This window comes from Zootoca vivipara, chromosome Z1, assembly GCF_965207765.1.
Source record: "Zootoca vivipara chromosome Z1, rZooViv2.hap1.1, whole genome shotgun sequence".
NCBI lineage: Eukaryota > Metazoa > Chordata > Lepidosauria > Squamata > Lacertidae > Zootoca > Zootoca vivipara.
Window position 1 is genome coordinate 21,918,062 of NC_142583.1, and position 23,996 is coordinate 21,942,057.

General features: G+C 43.7%; 1 protein-coding gene across 7 annotated transcripts in view; it reads left to right on the forward strand.

Moving 5' to 3' along the window:
• The window catches only part of LNX1 (ligand of numb-protein X 1), a 126,119-nt gene that overhangs the window by 90,939 nt on the left and 11,184 nt on the right, over window positions 1-23,996 (forward strand). For all 7 annotated transcript variants that reach the window (XM_088659373.1, XM_088659379.1, XM_035112090.3 and 4 more), the window contains 5 exons: window positions 931-1,133; window positions 2,598-2,969; window positions 5,800-5,934; window positions 20,270-20,450; window positions 23,286-23,514. In XM_088659373.1, coding sequence (XP_088515499.1) covers window positions 931-1,133; window positions 2,598-2,969; window positions 5,800-5,934; window positions 20,270-20,450; window positions 23,286-23,514 — 1,120 coding nt within the window. The remainder of the gene's footprint in view (window positions 1-930; window positions 1,134-2,597; window positions 2,970-5,799; window positions 5,935-20,269; window positions 20,451-23,285; window positions 23,515-23,996) is intronic.

A 23,996-nucleotide genomic window follows, 5' to 3' on the forward strand; every position in this document is an offset into this window, starting at 1 on the left:
AAAGTGAGATATTTTCTTTGAACTGGGTTCGGATAGATGCACAAGGCCAGTTTTATCATACAGCAAGACCTGAAGCACCTGAGATGACCCAACTCAAGAAGCATCCCACCATACTCGATGTAGTTTGCAAGTCTGAGATATTGCACTCCCTGTGATGTGACTAGTTTCCACAAATACTCAGAATGCACCTCAGTATTCACTGCAATATCTCAGGGGATAATGGGGATATAGGCAACTTGTGTGAGGGATGCTTCTCCTAGAGTGGCAAAAATCCCCTCGAACTGGTCCTGCTAATACTTCAGACTCATATACATCTGTTGTCCAGCCGTTTCTCCTAACTTTCAACATTCCCTGTACTCTCTACCTGTTCTCATTAGCTGCGCCTCACTGTGTTAGGGATTGCTGGAAATTTTTAACTCTGTGAAGGGTAAAGTAACGGTGCCCATAATTTCTTGAGAGACAGAGTATGTGCTTTGAATGTGCTTTAAGAGTATTGTATGCATGCGGCCAGAGAAGAGCTTTTACCAGAATGTGATCGCAGAACTGGGTTCTCTAAAGCATACTGCTGAAGTTTTCTTGTACATTTGTGTCCTCTGCATAGCATCATTGTGCTGTGTGCTATGGAATCGTTAGGCTGACAGAGGAAGTTGCTTTATGTAAGGAGAGATCTGAGACAACAACTGATTTTAAAAAGATGAAGAATAGCATGCATTATGTTGGCTGGGGGGGGGGGGAGTCCTTCTTCCACCATGAACCAGCATGGATGTAATCTCTTACCCCTTTTAACATATAGCGGATCTGTTAAAGCCTAGTTGGATCAACTGTGCAAAGCTGCGTGTTCTATGGCTAGATTTGTTTAAATCAAAACAAAAAAAGCAAAAACCAGAGATCCGTATTCTGAATAAAGGCCTTTTCTTGCTGTGTTTTCAGTCTTCCCAAGGCTATACCACCTCATCCCAGATGGTGAAATTACCTGCATTAAGATCAGCCGCAGTGATCCCAACGAAAGCCTTGCCATTCGGATTGTGGGAGGCAGCGAAACACCATTGGTTCACATCATCATACAGCACATCTACCGAGATGGAATCATTGCCAGGGATGGAAGGTTGCTGCCAGGGGACATGATACTAAAGGTACACTCTTAATGGAGGCGGATGCAAATGTGAGGCGACTTTTAATAGCGTACATAGAGACCCTGCTTTTATGTAAAGGTTCCTAATTCAGCTTGAGGACATGGCAAACAACATTCTTTGCCTGCACAGAAGAGGAAAGGGTGACAGGAAGAAGAAATAAGGAAGAGCAGCATCGTTCTGTTTACTGGCGTGGATTCATTTTGAAGTCAAACCTATGACTTTCGACAGCAATCCTTCACCTAGTTAAGGCAGAGTTATTTGTATTTAGTATGCTTTTTGTTGGATCGTTGTGGACTCAGTAGGCCTAAATCCAGCTCTTTATCATTCTCTCGTATTTCGGACTTGACTTGTGGTATGCTTGCCGAAATGGTTGACCACCACTGTATTAAGAGAAGCCACACACACACCCCTTTACATGTGGTCACCTTAACTGAAGCAGTGCTGAGGAATCAACTCCCTGGTGCTGCTGCAAATACTTTTTCTCCAGATGGGGCAATGCTTAACTACTCTTAGAAGCATTCACAGTGTACTGAGCTAAATAGAAGATCAGTGGCGCTTTTCACCATGGAGAAAGCTCCCAATTTGGTAGGTTCCCTTCTCTATGGCTTACTTTGCCGAAGGATGCATCCATCCCTACTTCCGACTTTATAGCAGAAATTTGCTGCTCCGTACTCTGTTTTCATTCTCTAAGAGAAGGCTAAGTCAAATTGCTGGAGAAAGAATGCATTTTCCACAGGGACTCTGCATAAAACTGCATCTCTAAACCACTGCTTGATTTATTTCCCTTATAGCAAATTTAAGTGCTAGAAGTATTAGCAGAGATAGGATTAAATCTCCTGTGAAAACAAACAATGAGAACCCCAATGAAATGTTGGTATAAAATGGCTGACAGCCATGTCAAACATATGCGATTTCTTAAGTATTTAAAACTTTGGGTTTTTTCCTTCCTGCGCCCTCCTTCAGTTCCACTATTTACACTGTTTCGTGAAGATGTGGACCGTGATCAATATCCATATTTTTATTGTTCAGAAACCAAGGGCGGCGTGTTTCAATTATAGTCCAAGTATCCTTGAGGCAACAGATAAATACTAGAGTGGGAGAGAAGGCAGGGTTAGTTTGGGAATGGCAGCACTGGAAAAGGAGAGAAGCTGCTAGACTCAAAATTGAGATAGGCAAGAGGATATTGAAGCCTGAGGAGGAGCAGTAATAAAATTGAAAAATAGCCATTATGTCTGGAGATAATCAGCAGGAGAGGAAGAAAACAGTACAGTGTGTGCTGTCCTTGTAGGGAAAGGATATTATATAATGAAAACTTGGCTTCTTTTGAGGGAGGCAAATGCCACATGTAGCTATAACAGGAAGACATCTGTACAAGTAGGACTTTCTGTCTGGTAGTGCCAGTTCTAATTAGATGGCCTTGTGGGTTTTTTTAAAAACTTATTGGTTTGTGGTTCTGTCTTCCAGGTAAATGGCATAGACATCAGAAATGTGCCGCACAGCTACGCCTTGTCGGTCCTGAGGCAACCTTGCCAAGTCCTCCGGCTCACCGTACTCAGAGAGCAGAGGTACCGATGCCGAAACAGTGGGCTTTCTCTGGACATTCCCTGCAACAGGGACGACAGTTTTCATGTGGTTCTGAACAAAAGCAGCCCGGATGAGCAGCTGGGCATCAAGCTGGTCCGCAAGGCTGATGAAACTGGGGTGTTTGTTTTCAACTTGCTGGAAGGAGGCCTTGCTGCCCGCGATGGGCAGCTTCAGGAGAATGACAGGGTTTTGGCAATTAACGGGCATGATCTTCGATACGGAAGTCCAGAAAGTGCAGCCCAGCTGATACAGGTTTGACTCAACAACTTCCTCACCATTTCTGAGCATATCTGATAAGCGGTGATACTTCAAGACATGAACTGTACACTTAGCAAGATAAAGCTGTTCCACTCCCACTCTTGCCAAATTAACTATGCTCCCTAAGTGCAATCCATTTGCAGGAAAGTGGAGATGATATACAAAATGTCATCAAAGGGACCTCTAAGTCCTGCGGAGTATTGTGACAATATTTCATTAGAACGAATACATTACCAATCTCATTCAGTGAGACATATTCCTAAAGCATTACAAATCATTCCTGAATTAGCAATGTGGAATTTTTACAAAAGTGCTTCCAGCCTGCTCTTTATTGTGTAGGTGGGTGGCGTCATCTGAAGTCCATAGATGTATGGTTACAGCAGGTTTGAAGTTTTAGCTAGGTCCACCTGTTTGTGGAAGCAAGTCACAAAATGTGGAGATGGAACACCAGCTTAGATGGCTTTTAAAAAGGGCTAGAGATAGCCATGGAAGATATGGCTATCAGTGGCTACTAATCATAAGGGTTGCGTAGTATGCCTCCAAGAACTGAGGCAGTATGTATTTGATTGCCAGTTGCTGGAAAATAATACAGGTATTGGGGGAGAGGCAGTTGCCATCATGTCCTAAGGGCTTCTCATGGGCATTTAGTTAGCAACTGTGAGAATCAGGATACTCTTGTTATGTTCTGAAGCCAAACATAGCAGTTTGGCTTCATGGTGGTAAAAATGACCCAGTCTCCATGGTACCTTGGTTCCCGAACGGCTTAGTTGATGGAACAAATTGGCTCCCGAATGCCACAAACCCAGAAGTAAGTGTTCCGGTTTGCGAACGTTTTTCGGAAGGCGAACGTCCGTTTTGGCTGTCGGCATTGTTTCCAGGGCCAATCAGAAGCTGTGCCTTGGTTTTTGAATGTTTTGGAAGCCAAATGGACTTCCAGAACGGATTGAGTTCGAGAACCAAGGTACCACACTCTGTGTGTGTGTGTGTGTGTGTGTGTGTGTTTATGTGTGTGTGCATCAAAGGGAATACCCTTCTGGAGGCTAGTATTTCAAATTATACTTAGATTTATGAAAAAAACCAAGAATGGTTTGTAAGCAGAAAAAGGCCATGTGTGTGCATGTGCGCCCACTGAACTTGAATGAATCCACAGAAATGTTTAATAATGCAGTTGAAGCCCTTACATTTTCTTACTTAAAGGGGGGGGGGGAGAGAGAGAAGCAAAATGCTGGAGAAATGTGGGAAAACTGTACTTAATATTGGAAGAATGAGAAACCAAATCTGACAGATTCAGCCTAATTCTAATGAAAGCAATGGGACTTGAGTTAATCATGATTAACTTTCTCTGTTGGTGTCAAAGAGATTTAGTTATGGTCATCTTGAGCAAGATTGGGAGTTGACTTAGCCACATCATTGATCCAAATCCTAAGGCTATTAGTGATTCTACCATTGATTGAAATTAACAGGACATAAATTAGTGGCCATCCAATTTCAATGAGACTTACACATGACTAACTTCCTCTTGATTTGGGCCATTATCTTTACCTGCAAAAGGGGCATAATATCCCCCTATCTCCCCTTCTGAATCACAGAATCATAAAACTATACACTCATCTGGTCCAACCCACTGGAATGCACAAATCTCAGCTAAAGAATCTCATCTCATCCCATCTGCCATCCCACTACCCTTTAAAAATCCCCAATGAAAGGGAATCTGAGGCAGTCCATTCCACTGTTGAACAGATCTTACTGTCAGAAAGTTCTTCCTAATATTTATCAGAATCTCCATTCCTGTCATTTGAATCCATCAGTTTGGGCCCCACCCTCTGGAATAGCAAAATAAACAAGCTTGCTCCATCATCCATGTGACAGCCATCTTCAAATATATGAAGACCTGTCATGTCACCTCTCAGTTTTTCAAGTTCAGCCCCAATAATTCTCACTCAGACCCATGATATAGAAAGAACCATGAAATTTCAGAGAAATGCTTCATTTGAACTTCTGGCACTCCAACCGCACTTCGACCACTACGCATAAGCAGTTCATCACATTTGCAACTACTTGTAAATAAGCAGTTCATGAGGTAAAATGTAGATTAATCTCCATCCGACTTTATAATACATTTCATATAGAATAGATCTGTGTATTAATGGTTTAGTTTCATATCACGCCTATGGCTTTAAACTAAATCTTTTTCAGACATCTGTTTTTAGTTACAAGACAATACTGTGACTATGTGGATTTAAAGTTCAGATGCCGATATTCCTGTACGATGGCATGCCATAAAAGCCCAAGATAGAATTGTGGGTGGGTTTGTATTAATAATACAAGTGAATGAATGCAGATAGCCTGATCCAAACGCTTGGCAGAATGTTACATTTAACTTCTGCCTTTTGTGTTGTATTGACCAGGAGTTGCATTTTGCTTTTATATATTTCCAATAGGGAAGCACCAGTCTTTTCTTCTTTGTCATCCCCTCCCATTAATTTTTATTTTTGCTCCCTTGTCCCCCTTTTTTGGCAGCAAAAGTCTGACAAAAAAGGAGATGTAAGTTAATAAAAATCATCCTCTGTCCAGTTAGTAAAAACCCAACAACCTGCAATGCAAAAAAGACTTTTAAAAAATTAAATAGACCACTGATTACTTAATATTATGAATTGTTTGATGGATCTGTCTACAGTGAGAAATACGTAGAAGTGGTGTGATGGACCAAAAGGAGTCATGTTAATAAAATCATTTAAATACATTTGCATCCTCCCAGTCCTGAGAGATTTGCTTTTGCAACTGATTAACAAGCTGGGTTTGTTTCTCTTCTATCTGTACGCAGGCTAGTCAGAAGCGTATTCACTTCACTGTGTCTCGGCAAACCAGGCAACAGACTCCTGATATCCTGCAGGAGGCTGGATGGGATTACAATGGTAGCCACCAGCTCTTCCCCCCTCTGAGGAACAATCCTAACAAGGTGAGGACTCATTCCCCACATCGTGGTTTCTTCTGTGGAGGGGGCGGGAGGAAGAGGGTGCCTGGAACCCTGACTAATGTGTTAATGTTTCTAAGTATCCTCTCTGGAGAGTATCACTGAAATGAGCACATTTTAGCTTTGCTGTGTAAACACAGATACCTTGATCCTCTTTGTTTATACCTTGGGAAGTGCTGCTGTCTTGTGAATGGATGGCAGAGAAAGTGCAGGGGGTGAGAAAGAGGAAGTTGAAAGAAAACTAGGGTGCAAAAAGCTTTACATACATGTGTCCCTCGCATATTTTATTTGCAACTGTGCTTTCCAGCAAAAACATAATGTACGTTAATAAACAAAGAGAAGCTTATCTCCACTTTCTCCCTCTGGAGCAGAGCATGAAGGCAAGGCCGTTGCTTCAGAGATTCCTTGTTGTTTAGTCGTTTAGTCGTGTCCGACTCTTCGTGACCCCATGGACCATAGCACGCCAGGCACTCCTGTCTTCCACTGCCTCCCGCAGTTTGGTCAAACTCATGTTCGTAGCTTTGAGAACACTGTCCAACCATCTCGTCCTCTGTCGTCCCCTTCTCCTAGTGCCCTTCATCTTTCCCAACATCAGGGTCTTTTCCAAGGATTCTTCTCTTCTCATGAGGTGGCCAAAGTATTGGAGCCTCAGCTTCACGATCTGTCCTTCCAGTGAGCACTCAGGGTTGATTTCCTTACGAATGGATAGGTTTGATCTTCTTGCAGTCCATGGGACTCTCAAGAGTCTCCTTCATGGATCACTGCCTTGTTGTGGCGAAGGGGCTTAAATAACTTAGAGAAGTTATGTTTTGACCAAACGTGATCCACCTGGAGAAGGAATTGGCAAGCCACTCCAGTACCCCTGCCAAGAAAACTCTATGGACAAAGACAACAGGCAGAGATTCCTTACCATCTGGTAAAAGATTAATAGGAGGAATGTCATCCTGTCAGTCAATTTTGGGGTTAACTGATATCAAGAGAGGGATTTGAGGGTGGAGTTTCAACATGCTGCCAGTTTCGTGCCTGCTTTGCAGCATCCATAGGAGGCCACTGCTGTGATTTACTAAATCCTAAAATAGAAAGCATGAGGGGCTATTTAAAAAAAAAAACTCCTTTGTTTCAGTGTGTAACTTATTACTTTGGATGCAGGACAATAAAGTCAGTCCTCAGGCAGCAGCAGGGCTCCCATTACTCATAACTCAGGTTTGACAAACAGAGGTAGGGATACTTAGCATCCTGAGGGAGATTTGTTTGGTTTCCTCCCTCTCTCGTCTTCTGTCCATGAACGCCAGCAGTTTCACTGAAGTCCTACGAGTCCTTTTATACTATATCTCCTTTTATTCAAGCTGCTGCCACAGTGACACAAGCAAGGGGTGGAACTGGCATACTGGTGGAAATTGTGTATTTGTTTATTGTTATAACCCTTCCTGGTACCTTACGGTTAAGGGCAGGTAAGAAAGTTGTGAATATTACACTTAGAATTTAAATAGCCCAGCCTCATATATATAAAGGTAAAGGGACCCCTGACCATTAGGTCCAGTTGTGACCGACTCTGGGGTTGCACGCTCATATCACATTATTGGCCGAGGGAGCCGGCGTATAGCTTCCAGGTCATGTGGCCAGCATGACAAAGCCGCTTCTGGCAAACCAGAGCAGCACATGGAAACGCCGTTTACCTTCCCGCTATAGCGGTTCCTATTTATCTACTTGCATTTTGATGTGCTTTCGAACTGCTAGGTTGGCAGGAGCTGGGACCAAGCAACAGGAGCTCACCCGGTCACAGGGATTCGAACCGCCGACCTTCTGATCAGCAAGCCCTAGGCTCAGTGGTTTAGCCCACAGTGCCACCATATATATATATATATATATATATCTTTTTTAAAATCTGCCAGAACATCTAATGGTAAAAGTATAAAACTTACAACAACTATATAAAAGGCCACAGAAACTGTAGCTGGGGAAAAAGAGCAACAGGCCAGATTAAAATGTCACCTTGAAAATTCAGCACATGAGAGGCTTGGGCAAATGAAGTGCCATAACCTGGCACTGAAATGGCATCAGATGTTTTGGACGACCCTCATTATGGAGCAAATTCCAAACTCAGGGCATCAGAGGACCAAGGAAGTGTTGCTGCCTGCCTCACCTCCAGTGGAAGCAGCTCCATTCGGGCAAATGGGGCCCTGCCCCACCAATCCCATTCTGCCCTTTGCCAACCTCCACCTTCTTACTTACAACCAATTTTGGGGGCAGCATAACCTATCAGTCTCCTCTTCCTCAGCCTTAGTGCTGCCCTTGTAGAACTCAGCAGAGAGGCGGATGAGGACAAAACTAGAATTAGTTGGCTCTGCCTGTCTTCGACTATGGTGCCACCTACTGTTGGGCTCCCTGCCTTCCACCCTACAAGCTCCAATCGATGCCAGCCACCACTGCTCACCAATGAAAGCAGGGAAACCGGAAGAAAGACACCCGAGGAAGATATTAGTAGCTGGGCAGTTTCATGTGAAAACGTGAAACAAATCCACTGGCTCCCAGTCCATTTCTGAGCACAATTCAAAGAGGTTGCTCTAAAGTTTAAAGGTCTATACTGCTTGGTACCCAGATACCATAAGATTGCGAACTTGTACACATAGGAAGGTATTTCTTTGCTATATTTTAGTCCTACTTTTCATAGTTATCAAAGTTGATGATGGTGATGATATAGAAGCCTGGGATCACACTTACAAACTTAAGACACACAAGGGAGTTGCAGGGAAAGAAAGAGGAGAGTTGTTGGTTCTTCAAGTCTCAACATGAACTAAGAGCATTTATATGTAGTTTGAGCCAGGCTGATCTTCTGTTCCTGGTGTTAGCAGACTGGCAGAGCGATGAGGCCAGTGTGGCCTTTCCCCTTGCTTCTGCAGTTCCAGAGTAACTGGAGTATTGAGCTGAGTGTTGTTGTTTTCTGCCTGGGGAGGAAAGCCTCCTGCAGCTGCTGCTCTCTGTTGGAGGAGGCCAGGTTTGTCTCTACTTGGTCCTTCTGCCACCAGTTGAGAAAGGGGCTTCTCAGTTGTGGCATGCCATCTGTGGACCTTCCTTGTCCCCATCGTTTTCCCTTTCGCTTAATCCAAAGTGAAGACCTTTTTATTTCCCTACATCTTTTAGGCATCTGTTTTAAGAAGGCTTTCTGCTGGAATTTCACCCGCTTTGCTGCTTCTTTGTTTTATTCTAAGGTTACAAGATTTTTTTCAAAGAATCCGGGGACACCATTATTATTTTTTTGAAAAGAGAAAAGTTATATTTAAATTTTTTTTAAAAAAAATAAGAAGTAATATCTTCTCTTCTGTGGTCTCCTCTGCTGAGTGGCCTTCCTCTGGGCCCCGGCCTGCTCTCTTGGAGCGGTAGCCACCATGGAGTAGGCTCGGGCCAGGCCTCGGCTCAGCCACAGTTCCTTGCCCTCCTGGTGCTCTCCTACCTCTCCTTCTCAGCAGCAGCAGCAGTGGCAGTGGCGCAGCAAAGTTGGGGCTCCCTTTTTCCTTCTTCCTCTTTCTCTCTCTCTCTTCTCCTTCTCCTTCTCCTCCTTCTCCCTGCATCGGCCCTGGGGTTTTCCTGGCCTTGGAGCGCTGCTGGGCGGCTGGGTGCTCTCGCTCCCGGCTCAATTTGGGTCACGGGGTGTGTGTATCAGCGGTTCCCCCAGTTGACGTGCTAGGTGTCCCTAGTTCCCCCTCGGCAGTGGCAGTGGCAGTCTCAGCAGCCCGGAGCCAGCCTGGTAGCACAGTTGGCTCTGGCTGGATTTAGGAGCTGCTCGCTGCCATGGCACCCGCCATTTTGCCCCATATGATGTGTCTTGGGCCGTTGAACCAATCACACAACATTCATTCCCTACTAATAAATCTACAACACATAAAATATAAATCTGGGGACATTAAATGAAATCCGGGGACATTCTGAGGACGGATTTTGTCCGGGGACAAATGTGTAAATCCGGGGACTGTCAACGGGGACGCCTGGTAACCATATTTTATTCAATTAATCTCCTGTAAGCTGCTCTGAGAGCCTTACTGGTAAAAGAGCAGGGGGAGAAGTTTTCTAATTAAGTAGAATATCAGCTCTGTCGCATTTGTCATTGCACACTGCCTCTTTAGGTAAAGACAGTGTTCTTTGGACCCTAGGAACCGGGGGGATGACTGAGATCATTCAAATAAAATACCCTTTCAGTAAATTTCGTTGCTCTCTTTGCTCCATGTGTCAGCAATGTCGACTTAGTGACCACACAATGACAAGCTGATTGGCTGTGCTTGCCTCCTTTTTGACCTCTTCAATAGAGGTCACCATTTCAGAAGGCTGCTTTGAGGAACGTTACTTAATCTCTCTTGTTTGCCTTGTTTTTGAGTTGGCTAGAAAGGAAAGCCACATGCTGTGCACTTCATTCCTGTTCGCTTTCCTTATATTTGTGAGAACACCCCTTGACCTCTGGGCATCAGCTCTTTTGTGCTATTACCCTGTGGCTTCCTTGGTTTTTCACCTTTCCGTAGCAAAAGGAAGCTGACATTCTCATTGGTCTAAAACAGCCTCTCTCTCTCTCTCTCTCTCTCTCTCTCTCTCTCTCTCTCTCTCTCTATATATATATATATATATATATATATAAAGGTAAAGGGACCCCTGACCATTAGGTCCAGTCGTGACCGACTCTGGGGTTGCGCGCTCATCTCGCATTATTGGCCGAGGGAGCCGGCGTATAGCTTCCGGTCATGTGGCCAGCATGACAAAGCCGCTTCTGGCAAACCAGAGCAGCACATGGAAATGCCGTTTACCTTCCCGCTGTAGCGGTTCCTATTTATCTACTTGCATTTTGACGTGCTTTCGAACTGCTAGGTTGGCAGGAGCTGGGACCGAGCAACGGGAGCTCACTCCGTCACAGGGATTCGATCCGCCAACCTTCTGATCAGCAAGCCCTAGGCTCAGTGGTTTAACCACAGCGCCACTTGGGTCCCTATATATATATATATATATATATATATATATATATATATATATATATATATATAATATATATAATATATATATATATATAATATATATATATATATATAATCACCATCATCCAAGGTGAAGCTAAGATAACTTATGACAGGCATGTCCAACAGGTAGATCGTGATCTACCGGTAGATCACTGGACGTCTGTGGTAGATCACTGGTAGATCACTGGCTCCCCCCAAAGAAGCTCACCAACTTTGGCTCCCCTAAAAAAAGCTCAGCAACTTTGACCTGTACCCCTAAAAACAGGCCTTCCTTCTCTCAAAAAGAAGCTCAGCAATTTTGACCTGAACCCCCCTAAAATGGGGTAGATCACTGCCAGTTTTTAACAGTCACAGTCACAGTCTCTTGGGAGTTGGCCACCCCTGACTTATGATGTTGGACTCAGCTTGTTTCAGAAGATCTGGAAGGCAATGGTTCCCCATCCCTGCAGTTGGGACAAGACTCTAGTATAGAGCTTTCCAAACTCTGTGTTGCGACACATTAGTGTGTCGGCTGCAGTGTGTAGGTGTGTCACATGAATGCTCCCTGCGCTCCTCCTGGGATTGGAAAGGGGTGTGTTCAGTGATGGCCAAACTTGGCCCTCCAGCTCAGTGGCAGAGACCAGGTGGGGGTGTGGCTGGTGCACATCCCGGGGGCGTGGCGTGCCGCCTGCGGGGGTGTAGCGCCCAGCGCGGGCAGGGGCGCATTCACGATGGCACCCCACCGGGATCGCGCTGCCAGGGGTGGTGTGCTCCCCCTGCACTCCTCTTCCTCCGCCAGTGCTCCAGCTGTTTTGGGACTACAATTCCCATCATCCCTAGCTAACAGGACCAGTGGCCAGGGATGATGGGAATTGTAGGCCCAAAACAGCTGGAAGGCCAAGTTTGGCCATCACTGGGTTAGTTCAACCTCCGGTTTGCTAGTAAAATTGAATTACTGCGTCGGAGAAATGATGCACGCCTAGAAAGTGTGTCACCAACATGGAAAGTTTGGAAAGCTGTGCTCTTGTAGATGAACCAATGGTCTGACCCAGCAAGAGGAAGGATCCTGCATGCCCAGTGTGAAAAAACCAACAACCCTTTCTGAGATTTCAGAATTATTAATTTTATGTCGTACCATCATTCACCTTGCTCTCCAAGGCTGGGCTGCAACAATCTAAAACACAACATTAAATTGATTTTTTTATTTCTTTTGGAATCTGAAAGATTATATCTGATTTCTCCCATTTCCACATTTGTCCTCCTGGATCCTTGTAAGTGTATCATTTCAGATCTTTTTTAAAAAAAAATTATTTAGGATTTTCAGGTTTATAAAAAGGTAAAGGACCCCTGACCATTAGGTCCAGTCGTGACCGACTCTGGGGTTGCGGCGCTCATCTCGCTTTATTGGCCAAGGGAGCTGGCGTACAGCTTCCAGGTCATGTGGCCAGCATGACAAAGCCACTTCTGGCGAACCAGAGCAGCTCACGGAAATGCCATTTACCTTCCTGCTGTAGCGGTCCCTATTTGTCTACTTGCACTTTGACGTGCTTTTGAACTGCTAGGTTGGCAGGAGTTGGGACCGAGCAATGGGAGTTCACCCCGTCGCAGGGATTCGAACCGCCGACCTTCTGATCAGCAAGCCCTAGGCTCTGTGGTTTAACCCACAGCGCCACCTGTGTCAGGTTTATACATTTCAACAATTCATTTCAGATTCTCCAAGATTCCTGCAAGTTGTCCAGTGTCAACATTGGATACGGTTCTTTTTTCTTTTAATTATGGAAAGTTTAAAAGTACATAATTATATGTGCACTAAGCAAGGTGAGGCGTAAATAAAAGAGAGATAGAGAAAAAGAGATAGAGATAAAGAGAAACAGCACTCATGTAGAAGGGAAAGTAAAAAAGGGGGGGACTCCAAACTCTATACTTTACAAAGTTGTTCTTGTTGTTCTTGTTATCTTAACCTATTACAGTATTTGTAAGAATGGATTACCTATAAATCATTGAATTTGTCCATGGCAAGTCTGCATTTATATGCAAGTTGTTCATATGTTGCAAGTTTGTATAAGTCTTCAATCCAATCACAGAAGGGAGCCATTAGATTTTACTAGTCAGTCTTTCACGTTGCGGTGGGCATGTGGTTGTGGGTTTTTCTGCCCAAAACACTGCTATCCAAAAGTGGGCTCATAAGGGTGATGGTATCTGGCCTTTGGAACCTGCAAGGGACACAGTCTCATGCCTGTAGCACATTCTTCCCACTTCTTCACTGGCTGCATTTCCAAATTAGCTGATCCTGAAATAAATTAAACTCTGCTTCTTAACATCATTTACAGTACTTTCTATTGCTCTAAGAAAGCATAAGCCTTTGCCCTTAAAGGCAACCTTAAAATATATATGTTAAAAATTAAACAAATAAATTCAGATCTCCTCTGATGTATCCTGTTTGTTTGCAGCTGAAATTTCTCAAGGGAATCACTGTGAGACAGGAGTGGTTTTCTTTACACAGTCAGAGCTTAAAGTTGCTGTATTGCCAGTTGTTTTCTGCCTGAGGTGCTAAATTTAGCGTCTATGTACATTAACTATCCTCATCCTCACCCAAAATGTAATTATATATTTTTTTTAGTTTTGGAGAGCCTTCAGGCTTCCAGCTCAAAATGCCACCACACTCACGCTTAAATCTAGTTACAGTATTTTATTTCAATATTTTGATGAGGTGGGGGGTGGGGAGATTGCACAGTCAAATTTCACCACCTCTAAATTGGATTTTATTGTACCGGTATATTCTGTTGTCACACTTAAAACATTCTACTCTCTCTAGGATAATTTGATTTTTTAAAAACCCACCCCCACCCCACCCCCTCATTTCTTTTTTCTTTGAGAGCGGACTCTCCGCTTCGACATTTCCAAGGACACAGATGTAAATGTGGGCTTGATATTGCTTTCAAGTTTCTAATATCCAGTGCCAAGAATAAACTCCAACCTTCAACATCATTTGTTATTATAAAAAGGCTCAGCCATCCCTTTTGGCAAAGAAAACCATGACATCCTGCCTGCCTCCATGTGGAAATAGGCTGGCTCTGAAGCCGGTGCCAATTGTAAACACCGAGTTGTCCAGCACCAAGCTTTGGGGAAGTTGTGAGGCACTATTAAGAAATGAAGCATCGGACATCATTAGCAGCAATTTGGAGTGTATTTTGCCTGTTGAGAATGATCATACATTTTTATGTTGCGGAGGGGGAGGGGGAGGAGCAGGCAAGAGGATGTGATACCTCCTTGTCCTCATATAGTAAGAAGAGCAACCCTAAGAATTATCTAGCACAGTTTTCATGCTAATTCCACCAGTGTTTTCCTAAAGCTCTTTCCTAATATCAGCTATACGTTTCCCTTCTGCAATTTAAACCAATTGCCACATCTCCTTTTATCTAAAGCTATTCTGTTTCAGATTTTCTTTGTGGCATTCTCTCTCTCTCTCCCCCCCCCCCCCTTGAGATTGTTAACATGTACCATTAATATTTTCAAAAGACTAAAAATATGCATTGGCCTTTTAACCTTTCTCTCCCTAACCCTTTGCCAATCCTCTTCATAGATATTACTGCTAGAGCCACGTGATACGTGGCACTTTACAGAATAGCTGTTTGTGTGTGGCCAGCCCCGAGGAGCTTCATAGATAAAGTTAGGTGGGATACAAAGAAGCAATGGATTTGAAAGGAGCAGAAAAATAGGGAATCCCCATGCGTTAACCTATAAAGACGGAATCGCCTTTTCTACACCCAAAATAAAATATAAAACTCAAGATCCAAACCCCAATCGAAAGCAAGTTACATACATGTCCAAAGGTAAAAACAGACCCCAGGAGAGGTGCAAATATCACCCCAGAAATCTATTTCCAGTTATCTGTGTAAGGTCATGAATCCTGGAGCTGAGTCGTAGGAGAAAGGTGGACTGTATGGAGTATATGTTGTATGTGTGTGTGTCAACACACTGCCCCTGTCAAGGCGAGATCAAACATGGGAGAAATGTCCCACCCTTCTTGCACCACAGCACAAAGGCATGCAATTTTGTCGCCCTTCCTCCTTGCCTCCAAAGGCTTTGAGTACTTGGGGCACATAAATGTGGCTATTGCAGTAAAGTGATTTTTTGGATGTGTGTGTGTGTGCTGATATAGCTCCTTGCCAAGGGCACTCTGTACTTGATTGGTTTTACTGGGTTTTGGTAATAACCAGCTTTCTCTGGATTGGGGACTCTGGAATTCTCCAGTCTTAAGGATTCAGGACATCTCTAGCAGTCCGGGGTCCCAGGCACAGCTGTGAGGGAGAAGTCTGTCCGAATTGGGTAGGTGCATCTGAAGTAAGGCAGCTTCCTCCCAACACTTCATCGCATTTGAGTGACTAGCACAGCTCGATGGGAAAATAAAGCTTCCTCAACATTTATTTTAATGAAATTAGATCTGGCGCGGGGGCTTGGTGAGATCACAAGACCGAATACAGCAAGAATTGTGGAGTGGTTTAGGGCTCAGCCACACTTCTGCATGCCCTGTGTTTTCTAGATATGGGTCCGAGAGGCTTTTTGTTTGCCCTTCTGCTTTCTCCAGGAAAACGCACTGTTTACTGCTGATTTATTACAAATGTCAATTAGGTTTTCTACAGATTGACGTTTGCTCTGATTCAGTGGTAAACAGCAGGTTTTCCTGGGGAAAGTGGGAAACGAAAAAACCTGTTGGACAAGCAGAAGTGTGGACAAGCCCTTAGATTTGGATTCAGTTCCAGGCCAAGAAATTTTGTTGCCTGAAGTGGAGTCCAAATGAGAGCCCCCACCCCACCCCACCCCCCAGCTGCACTACTGCCAACAGTTTAAAAAGTCTTTCTGTACTATTCCATTATCAGTTTCTGCCTTATGATACTGTTGAGGAAGGTTGCTTCGCCTCTTTATGCATGGCAGGCTTGGCCCTGCTGGAATTTGTCAGTTAATAGCCTGAACACCCTCTTGCTCCCTCACCCCAGGCTGGCCTACAGTTATATCCCTGACAAAGTGCAAGTTGAATTGTGTTTTCTTTGAGATCAGTGGGAGCTTGTACATAAAGTCAAACCAGGTTTTAAAATACCACCTACTATTCTTAGTAGGCTGAAATGGCTGCGTTTTGCTTATAAATACATTATCTTCCAGCCTTCAAAGACTTTGCCCTTTACACTGAGGGGACATAAAACCCTGTAGCTGAAGGATCAGCTTCAGCCTTCAGGTAATTAAAATAGTACATCCAGCTGTGGCCATTGCCTGTGAGACAACCGCCAGGACACCGAGTGAGAGATAATCTGCTGTAAATATTTATCTTACAGTAAATATTAAAAACCAGGCAAGCTGTTATTTTCCCCTTGTCAGAGGGGCGCCCAAGGTAATGTCAAAATCACGAAGAGAAAGCACTTGTTTAGGAAAGAACACGCTGAACACTGCCATTGCTAAACATTGCCTTTCGGCTGGCTGAGTTGGTTATTGGTAAGAAAGCCAAAGTTTGGTGTGGTGTTTAGTAAAATAAAACCTTTCCTTTCCTTTCATCCTTATCTCCCCTGCTGTCCTACTTTTCCTCAGCCGAGACGCCACAAGTTGCTTTATGTTTGAAATAATCTAAATAAGTCATGTTGAAAAAAAGCTTTGGAAAAACTCGTGGCAGAATTTTCATCATGGCAGTTATGTCCTCATCTTTGTAACAAAATGTAGTAGGTGACAACTCGGTTTCTGAACTGGGGTAGACAAATCTATCCATTTCGGTTTCTCTGAGTTTCTCACATTTCCAGGTTTAGGTTCAGTTTATCACATTTCCAAATCAGCTGGTGATTTTTCTTAAAGTCCTAATGTAGGCCTACTCATTTTTGTACACAATTTTGCCTGGTTTACACATTTGGCAAACATTTACCCCTAAACGCATTTGTATGGCATTTTCACTAATTATGTTTTTTTGTTTGCGCGTGCATTATTTGGTGGGAGAACTGCACTGAAAAATTTGGAAAAGTGCTCGTCTTGAAGGCTAGATGTGTTTTGGTGCACATATTGTTTCAGGAAGTATGGATTAGGTTGTTGTTGTTGTTTAGTCATTTAGTCGTGTCCGACTCTTTGTGACCCCATGGACCAGAGCACGCCAGGCACTCCTGTCTTCCACTGCCTCCCACAGTTTGGTCAAACTCATGTTCGTAGCTTCGAGAACACTGTCCAACCATCTCGTCCTCTGTTGTCCCCTTCTCCTAGTGCCCTCCATCTTTCCCAACATCAAGGTCTTTTCCAAGGATTCTTCTCTTCTCATGAGGTGGCCAAAGTATTGGAGCCTCAGCTTCATGATCTGTCCTTCCAGTGAGCACTCAGGGCTGATTTCCTTCAGAATGGATAGGTTTGATCTTCTTGCAGTCCATGGGACTCTCAAGAGTCTCCTCCAGCACCATAATTCAAAAGCATCAATTCTTCGGCGATCAGCCTTCTTTATGGTCCAGCTCTCACTTCCATACATCACTACTGGGAAAACCATAGCTTTAACTATACGGACCTTTGTAGGCAAGGTGATATCTCTGCTTTTTAAGATGCTGTCTAGGTTTGTCATTGCTTTTCTCTCAAGAAGCAGGCATAGGTAGGTTTCCATTAAAATGTGAACCAAACCAAATTTAGCTCCCATTCCTATTCTGCACATCACCTTTAACCTTAATTGGGTTTGCATAATTTTATTTCATAGAAAAGTGTGTAAACAGCCTGCAATAGCTGCAACATTACTGATGTGTGAGTCAGAGGAAGCATATAATTTTCATACTTTGGGTACAAAGTGAGAAGCAGCCCTGACTTATGAAAAAGGTATTTCCTCTCAAAAATGAATACTTGCCAGTGAGGAGAATTTCTGATCACAAGACTGGAAATGAGATTCTTTTCAGATGAACTGATTTATAAATTTAAATAAAGCGTTCTGTTTTTATACAACAAGAGATTTACTCAAGATATGATTCAGTTGGATGCCCTGTGTGGTATATGCAAAATTCATTTACAAGTAAGCTTCTCCTTTGTCAAATGGAGGAACATCCCACTGCTTGCATCTTCATATAAGCTTTAAGCCGTGAGTTGCCACTGAATTGCAGTCCAGGAAAAAGTGCAGTTTTGCAGTTCTGCCTGAGATTGATCTAGGGCAGTGATGGCGAACCTATGACACGTGTGTCAGACATGACACACAGAGCCCTCACTGCTGGCACGCGCCCCATCGGCCCATTCACGCTGTTGTTGTTGTATTTTTTTCCCCATTTGTTCTCCCGCTCTTCCTACAGCTTGTCTCCACTAGAGCTTGTCTCCGCCACAGCTTGTCTCCGCTGTTAAAACCCGGATCCTTTGTTGTTGTTGTTGTTGCTGGTAGCCAGAGATTGGTTTTTTAACCCTTTCTGTGCTGTTTTTTTTACTGGCGCTTTGGCAGACTATGATTGGGTGTAACAGCGTTCATTTTTTAACCAGTTCTGTGCTGGGTTTTTTTGTTGCCTTGGCAGACTATGTCAGTGCTGCATGTTAGTTTCAGCAAAGGTATTATTCGTCATTTATTTCTGTTCTCTCCCCCCCCCCAAAAAAAGGTGCAGCAGGTTTGGGGCACCCTCCCAAAAAGCAAAGCAAAACCTCCAAAACTTTGGTCAGCAGCTCCCCCCAAAAAGCTGAACAACTCTGGGCACTTGGGGTTGGTTAAATAATTAGTTTTTGGTTTATTAAATACAGTTATACAGTATATTACAATTATACATTTTTGTTATTTAAACTATAAGCATCATGAAATTATGGGTTTTTTCTCGAAGTGACACACCACCTGAGTTATGCTCGGTTTTTTGGCGAATTCTGACACACCAAGCTCAAAAGGTTGCCTATCACTGATCTAGGGGACACACCAGCATCCATCAGAACATGAGACAATTCTAGAGGCTTTGCTAGATGCATCAGAGTTTGGCACTGTCACAGTGAAGTTCCTGAAGGAACTCCTAGAATTATTCCTGGAACCTAGATATCTTGAATCTGCAAAGGATCTTGGAGTGCATTTCAGAATTTAAGGAGGTCCTAGACCAGGAGTTGGCAACGTTTTCTGAGGCTGGGCCGGTCCACTCCCCGACAGACCTGGGGAGCTGGAGTGTACGCGCTTGCGCTCAAACTATTTCCAGAGCTCTTCCGACCTGGAAGATGGTCTCCGCGGTGAGAGAAAAAATGGTGCCACGGGAAAAAAGCATGGAATGGCCACGCTGATCCACAGAATGGCTGTGGGCCGGTTCCAGGAAGCTCATGGGCCGGAACCGCCCCATGGGCCTTAGGTTGCCAACCTCTGTTCTAGACTGCCAAAAACAGATCTTCTATATTAGCTTTTCCCAACCAGATTTTGTCTTATAACACTCATCAGTCCCAGCCAGCATGGCAAGTGGTCAAGGATCATGGAAATTGTAGTCAACATCTAGAGGGCATATATGGAACTCATATCTGCAGTATTGTTTTGAGCAGTTTTCCTTCAAAATAGCTCAAAAACTTCATTTTTCTTCGCGATCTTGCAAGAAAAGAAAAGAAAAGAGCTCAACAACTTTGGGCAGAAGTTAGAAAAGCTCAACAATTTTGGCCAACAACTTGTGTCTGGATTTTCTGGAGTGTATCTCACCATTCTGCCAATTTCAGGTGGAGCCAAACTATCCAACCATGCCGGAACTCACATGTACAGGTGATTAGAGGAACCAATAACACACTTGGAAACCTGCCACCAGGCATTCTTTCATGTTCATCCTTAAGACATGTGCTTCCCAGAGTAAAAACACTGTGCAGAATGGCAGTACACAAATATAATTTGCAACCATTTTTTGTACCTCATAGTGGTACGAAAAGATACTGCCATGGCTGCCAGGTAAACAACGGCTGAATGTGCACCCATGCACATTCACAGGGAATGCTCTTCTCACGATCTTGTTCATATGTCGAAATGTAATCTCGAACATTAAGGCAAAAGTGGGTCAGATGTCCAGCGTTATGGCTTAACCATCACTTCTTTGCAAGTTAGAGTGTCTCATTTTTAAAGAAGAAAATGCTTTGGATCAAACAATGCATCAGTTGACTTACTATTGGAGGCAGTGCTGCTTCTGAATATCAGTTGTTGGAAACTTCAGGAGGAGAGAGTACTGTTGTGCTGAGGGTTTCCCCACAAGCATCTGGTTGGCCACCTTGAGAACAGGATGCTGGACTAGATGGGCCATTGACCTTTATCATAAAGGCCATCAGATTATGATGACCCATGTTATGAAGTAGCTGATCACGATCATACCGTCCAAAAGCTTTGTCCATGTCCTCTGCTCATGTTTGCCGTTTGTGCCCCACAGACTGGCCTCCATGCGGTCACCTGTCATGAAAAGGTGGTGCTTGTCCGGAAAGACAATGCGGAGTCGCTGGGGATGACTGTGTCGGGTGGTGCCTTCTCCCACAGGGAATGGGATTTGCCTATCTACGTTATAAGTGTTGAACCAGGCGGAGTCATCAGCAGAGATGGCAGGATCAAAACAGGTGAGTCTAAAGGAATTCAGAACACACTTTGGAGCTGAGTATGTCTCAGACTCGGGTGGTGCTGTGGGTTAAACCACAGAGCCCTAGGGCTTGCCGATCAGATAGGTCGGCGGTTTGAATCCCCGATGGGGTGAGCTCCCATTGCTCAGTCCCAGCTCCTGCCAACCTAGCAGTTCGAAAGCATGTCAAAGTGCAAGTAGATAAATAGGGACCGCTACAGCGGGAAGGTAAACAGCATTTCTGTGCGCTGCTCTGGTTCACCTGGAAGCTGTACGCCGGCTCCCTCGGCCAATAATGCGAGATGAGCGTTGCAACCCCAGAGTCAGTCACGACTGGACCTAATGGTCAGGGGTCCCTTTACCTTTACCTATGTCTCAGAAACTCAAATCGTGTTTCAGTCTTTGTGAAGTGTAACTGCAACTCTGCTCTTGCATTTTAGTTAGGCCTGGTTCTCAGTTATCTTGTGGTACAGTTGCCACAGTCCATGATGCCCTGGTAATGTTAAATCTGGGGATATCTTCACTTTTACTGTGATTTTTGACACACACCCCCAAAAGACGAAATACGATTTTAGACATAAAAACCATAACCGAATAGTGCTGACTTTCTGCACACGTATTACCAGATAGGCAGTTTTAAGGAATTCTGGTCACCATCTTGATTAAGGAAATCTGTTCATAAATCCATTTCTTGCTGAATAACAATTCAGCCATGTAATAATTTAGTATTGTTCAGATAAGGACTTAATAAGAAAACATGTTGATTGCTGTAAGAAGAAACAGGACTCTGACTCACCACCCACAGTTATTGAGATGGGTGCATGGTCTTATTTGACTCAGAGAGACCAGATAATGGCCAGATGTGTTTCATAGGAAATGGAAATATTTTCAGAATTACTGGAATAAGTATTATGAAAGCTGCCAAGTATCACAAATGTTTTGTATGTAAATATATATCTCTCTCAACCTAACCTAACTCACAAGGTTGTTAAAGATAAAATGAGAGAACCACTATGTATACCCTGAGCTTATTGCAAGAAAGGTAGGATATAGGGATGAAAATGATAATGAGCTGGTCTCCCAGTCACTTTATTAGTGAACAGCAATAAAAAAAAATTCCCCCAGTCCTGAATTTGATCTAACATATTTGTTAAAACTCGAGCTCTGTAATCAGCACTATATATGTGGGTCCAAAAGGGAGCCAGTTTAAAACAGTTGAATATAAATTGGAACCAGAGAAGAAATTCACTTGTAATTTATTTCAGATGCCACAAGAAGGAGGTGTTCATAAGACTGGTGTCTTGTATTTCAGAGTACTACCCACTTCCAAATTTGGTTTCAGTTTTCAAGAGTGTTAGCATTCCACATCATTCCCAAAATGGCTTAATCATGAATTAGGTAGCTTCTAACATGCTTCAAGCAGCCTTTTGTTAAACCCAAAATTGGGTTGCTTAAAATGCAAGAAATGGCTCTCGCTGTGTGCACAAGGCAGTTGGTTGGTTGGTTGGTTGGCATCCGTCTGTCTCGGGAGACAATGGAAGCTTTCTTACAATTGTATATTCATCATCATTTTTCCTATGTTATTATCTGGCTTACATACATGGAATTGTAACATGTGAATATAACATGTGAATTCAGCTGTATCCTCTGGGAAGAAAGTTGGTTTTTCTATCATCCTGACTACATGAAAGTAGCTAGAAGGAGTCAGATGGAATGGGCTCTCTTTCACTGGGGTTTTTAAAACAGAGGTGGGATGGTCATCTGCCAGAGATTCTCTAGCTGTGATTCCTGCATTGCAGGGGGTTGGACTAGGGTCTCTTCAAACCGTAGAATTCTATGATTCTGTGAGACATCTGTCCTTATCTGCAGTCTTGTAAGAAGTCTGTGATTCTCATGCAGCAATGTGAGGAAGATACTAGACAATTTAGCTTTGTACCTTTATGTTTTGTTTTGTTTCCGAAGGTGCTTTATTTCTTAAAATAATCCCTCCTCCCATAGACATTTGGGACAGCACAGATTCATACCACCCTAAACTAGAGTTAATCAGCCCTGCTGATATTAATAACAGTGAACTGGTGCAATGTTTAAAGCAAAACAGCAGCAGGCCAAGCCAATGACTGGTGGTTAAAAGCAACAATAATTCCCAACAGATTTCAGGGGAAATAGTTAAACGTGAAAGCTGCAATGCTGTACACACCTAAGATTAAGTAAACCCCATGGAATTCAGTGTGGCATACTTCTGAGTAGGCAAGCACAGGAGTCCACTTTTAAACAAACACAACATTGCATTTTCTTTTAGTGATTCGTTGGCAGAGCACAAGTCTAAAATGCAGCTCTTCTACAACCAGAGATCTAGAAGGATATTGCAGTTTTATTTTGCTTGCAATGCTCACAGGCAAACTGATTTGGTTGCTCATTCAGGACAACAAATATCACCACCTTTCCCCCCAAATTATTAATTTCTCTTATTGGGGTGGGGAGAAACTGAAGTCAAGTCAGCAACATACCAAACGCTACCTCTTGTTGAACTGGAATCTGAATCCAGAGCTTCCAAACCTGTAGGCAACAACCCATCTATATCTATGGGTACTGTACCAAAACATGTTAAGTTCCCCATTGGCATGTGTTCTTAGAATGGAGTTTGGGGTAGAGCAAAACCCCAAGGAAAAACCGTTCTTTTTCTACAACTGACCTCAAAAACATATTTTATAAAAGGCAGAAAAACTGCTCTAAGGACCACCCAGCTGCTAGTTGGCCGCCCCTGATTTTAGAGGTACAAAAGTGTATTTTATTAACTTCTAACAGGTGTTTTCCTCCTTCATTTCCTGCCTACCAGGTGATATTCTGCTCAATGTGAATGGAATTGATCTGACAGGTGTGAGCCGTGGGGAGGCTGTAGCCCTTTTGAAAAACATCTCCTCATCTGTTGTCCTCAAAGCATTAGAAATGAAAGAGTGTGAGACCTTGGAGGAGGGCAATGACCTCTCATTGCTTGATGCCAGTTTGAACACGTCTAGCCAGAGCGAATGGTCTCCTTCCTGGGTGATGTGGCTCGAGGTCCCACGGTAAGTCCAAGGAGTGTTTCCATGTGCTGAAAGGGATTGTGAAGGAAAAGGTTTATGGCAGGGATAGGGAATCTGTGGCCCTTCCGATGTTCATGGACTCTTAGTTCCCATCAGCCCCAGGTGGCATGTCTAGTGGCCAGCACTGATGGGAAGTGTAGTCCAGTAAAAGTAAAAGGTAAAGGACCCCTGGACGGTTAAGTCCAGTCAAAGGCAACTATGGCGTTGCAATGCTCACCTCTTTCAGGCGTTTGTCCGCAGACAGCTTTCCGGGTCATGTGGCCAGCATGACTAAACCGCTTCTGGTGCAACGGAACACTGTGATGGAAACCAGAGTGCACGGGAAAGCCGTTTACCTTCCTGTCACAGCGCTACCTATTTATCTACTTGCACTGGTGTGCTTTCAAACTGCTAGGTTGGCAGGAGCTGGGACAGAGCAACAGGAGCTAACCCTGTTGCGGGTATTCGAACTGCCAACCTTCTGA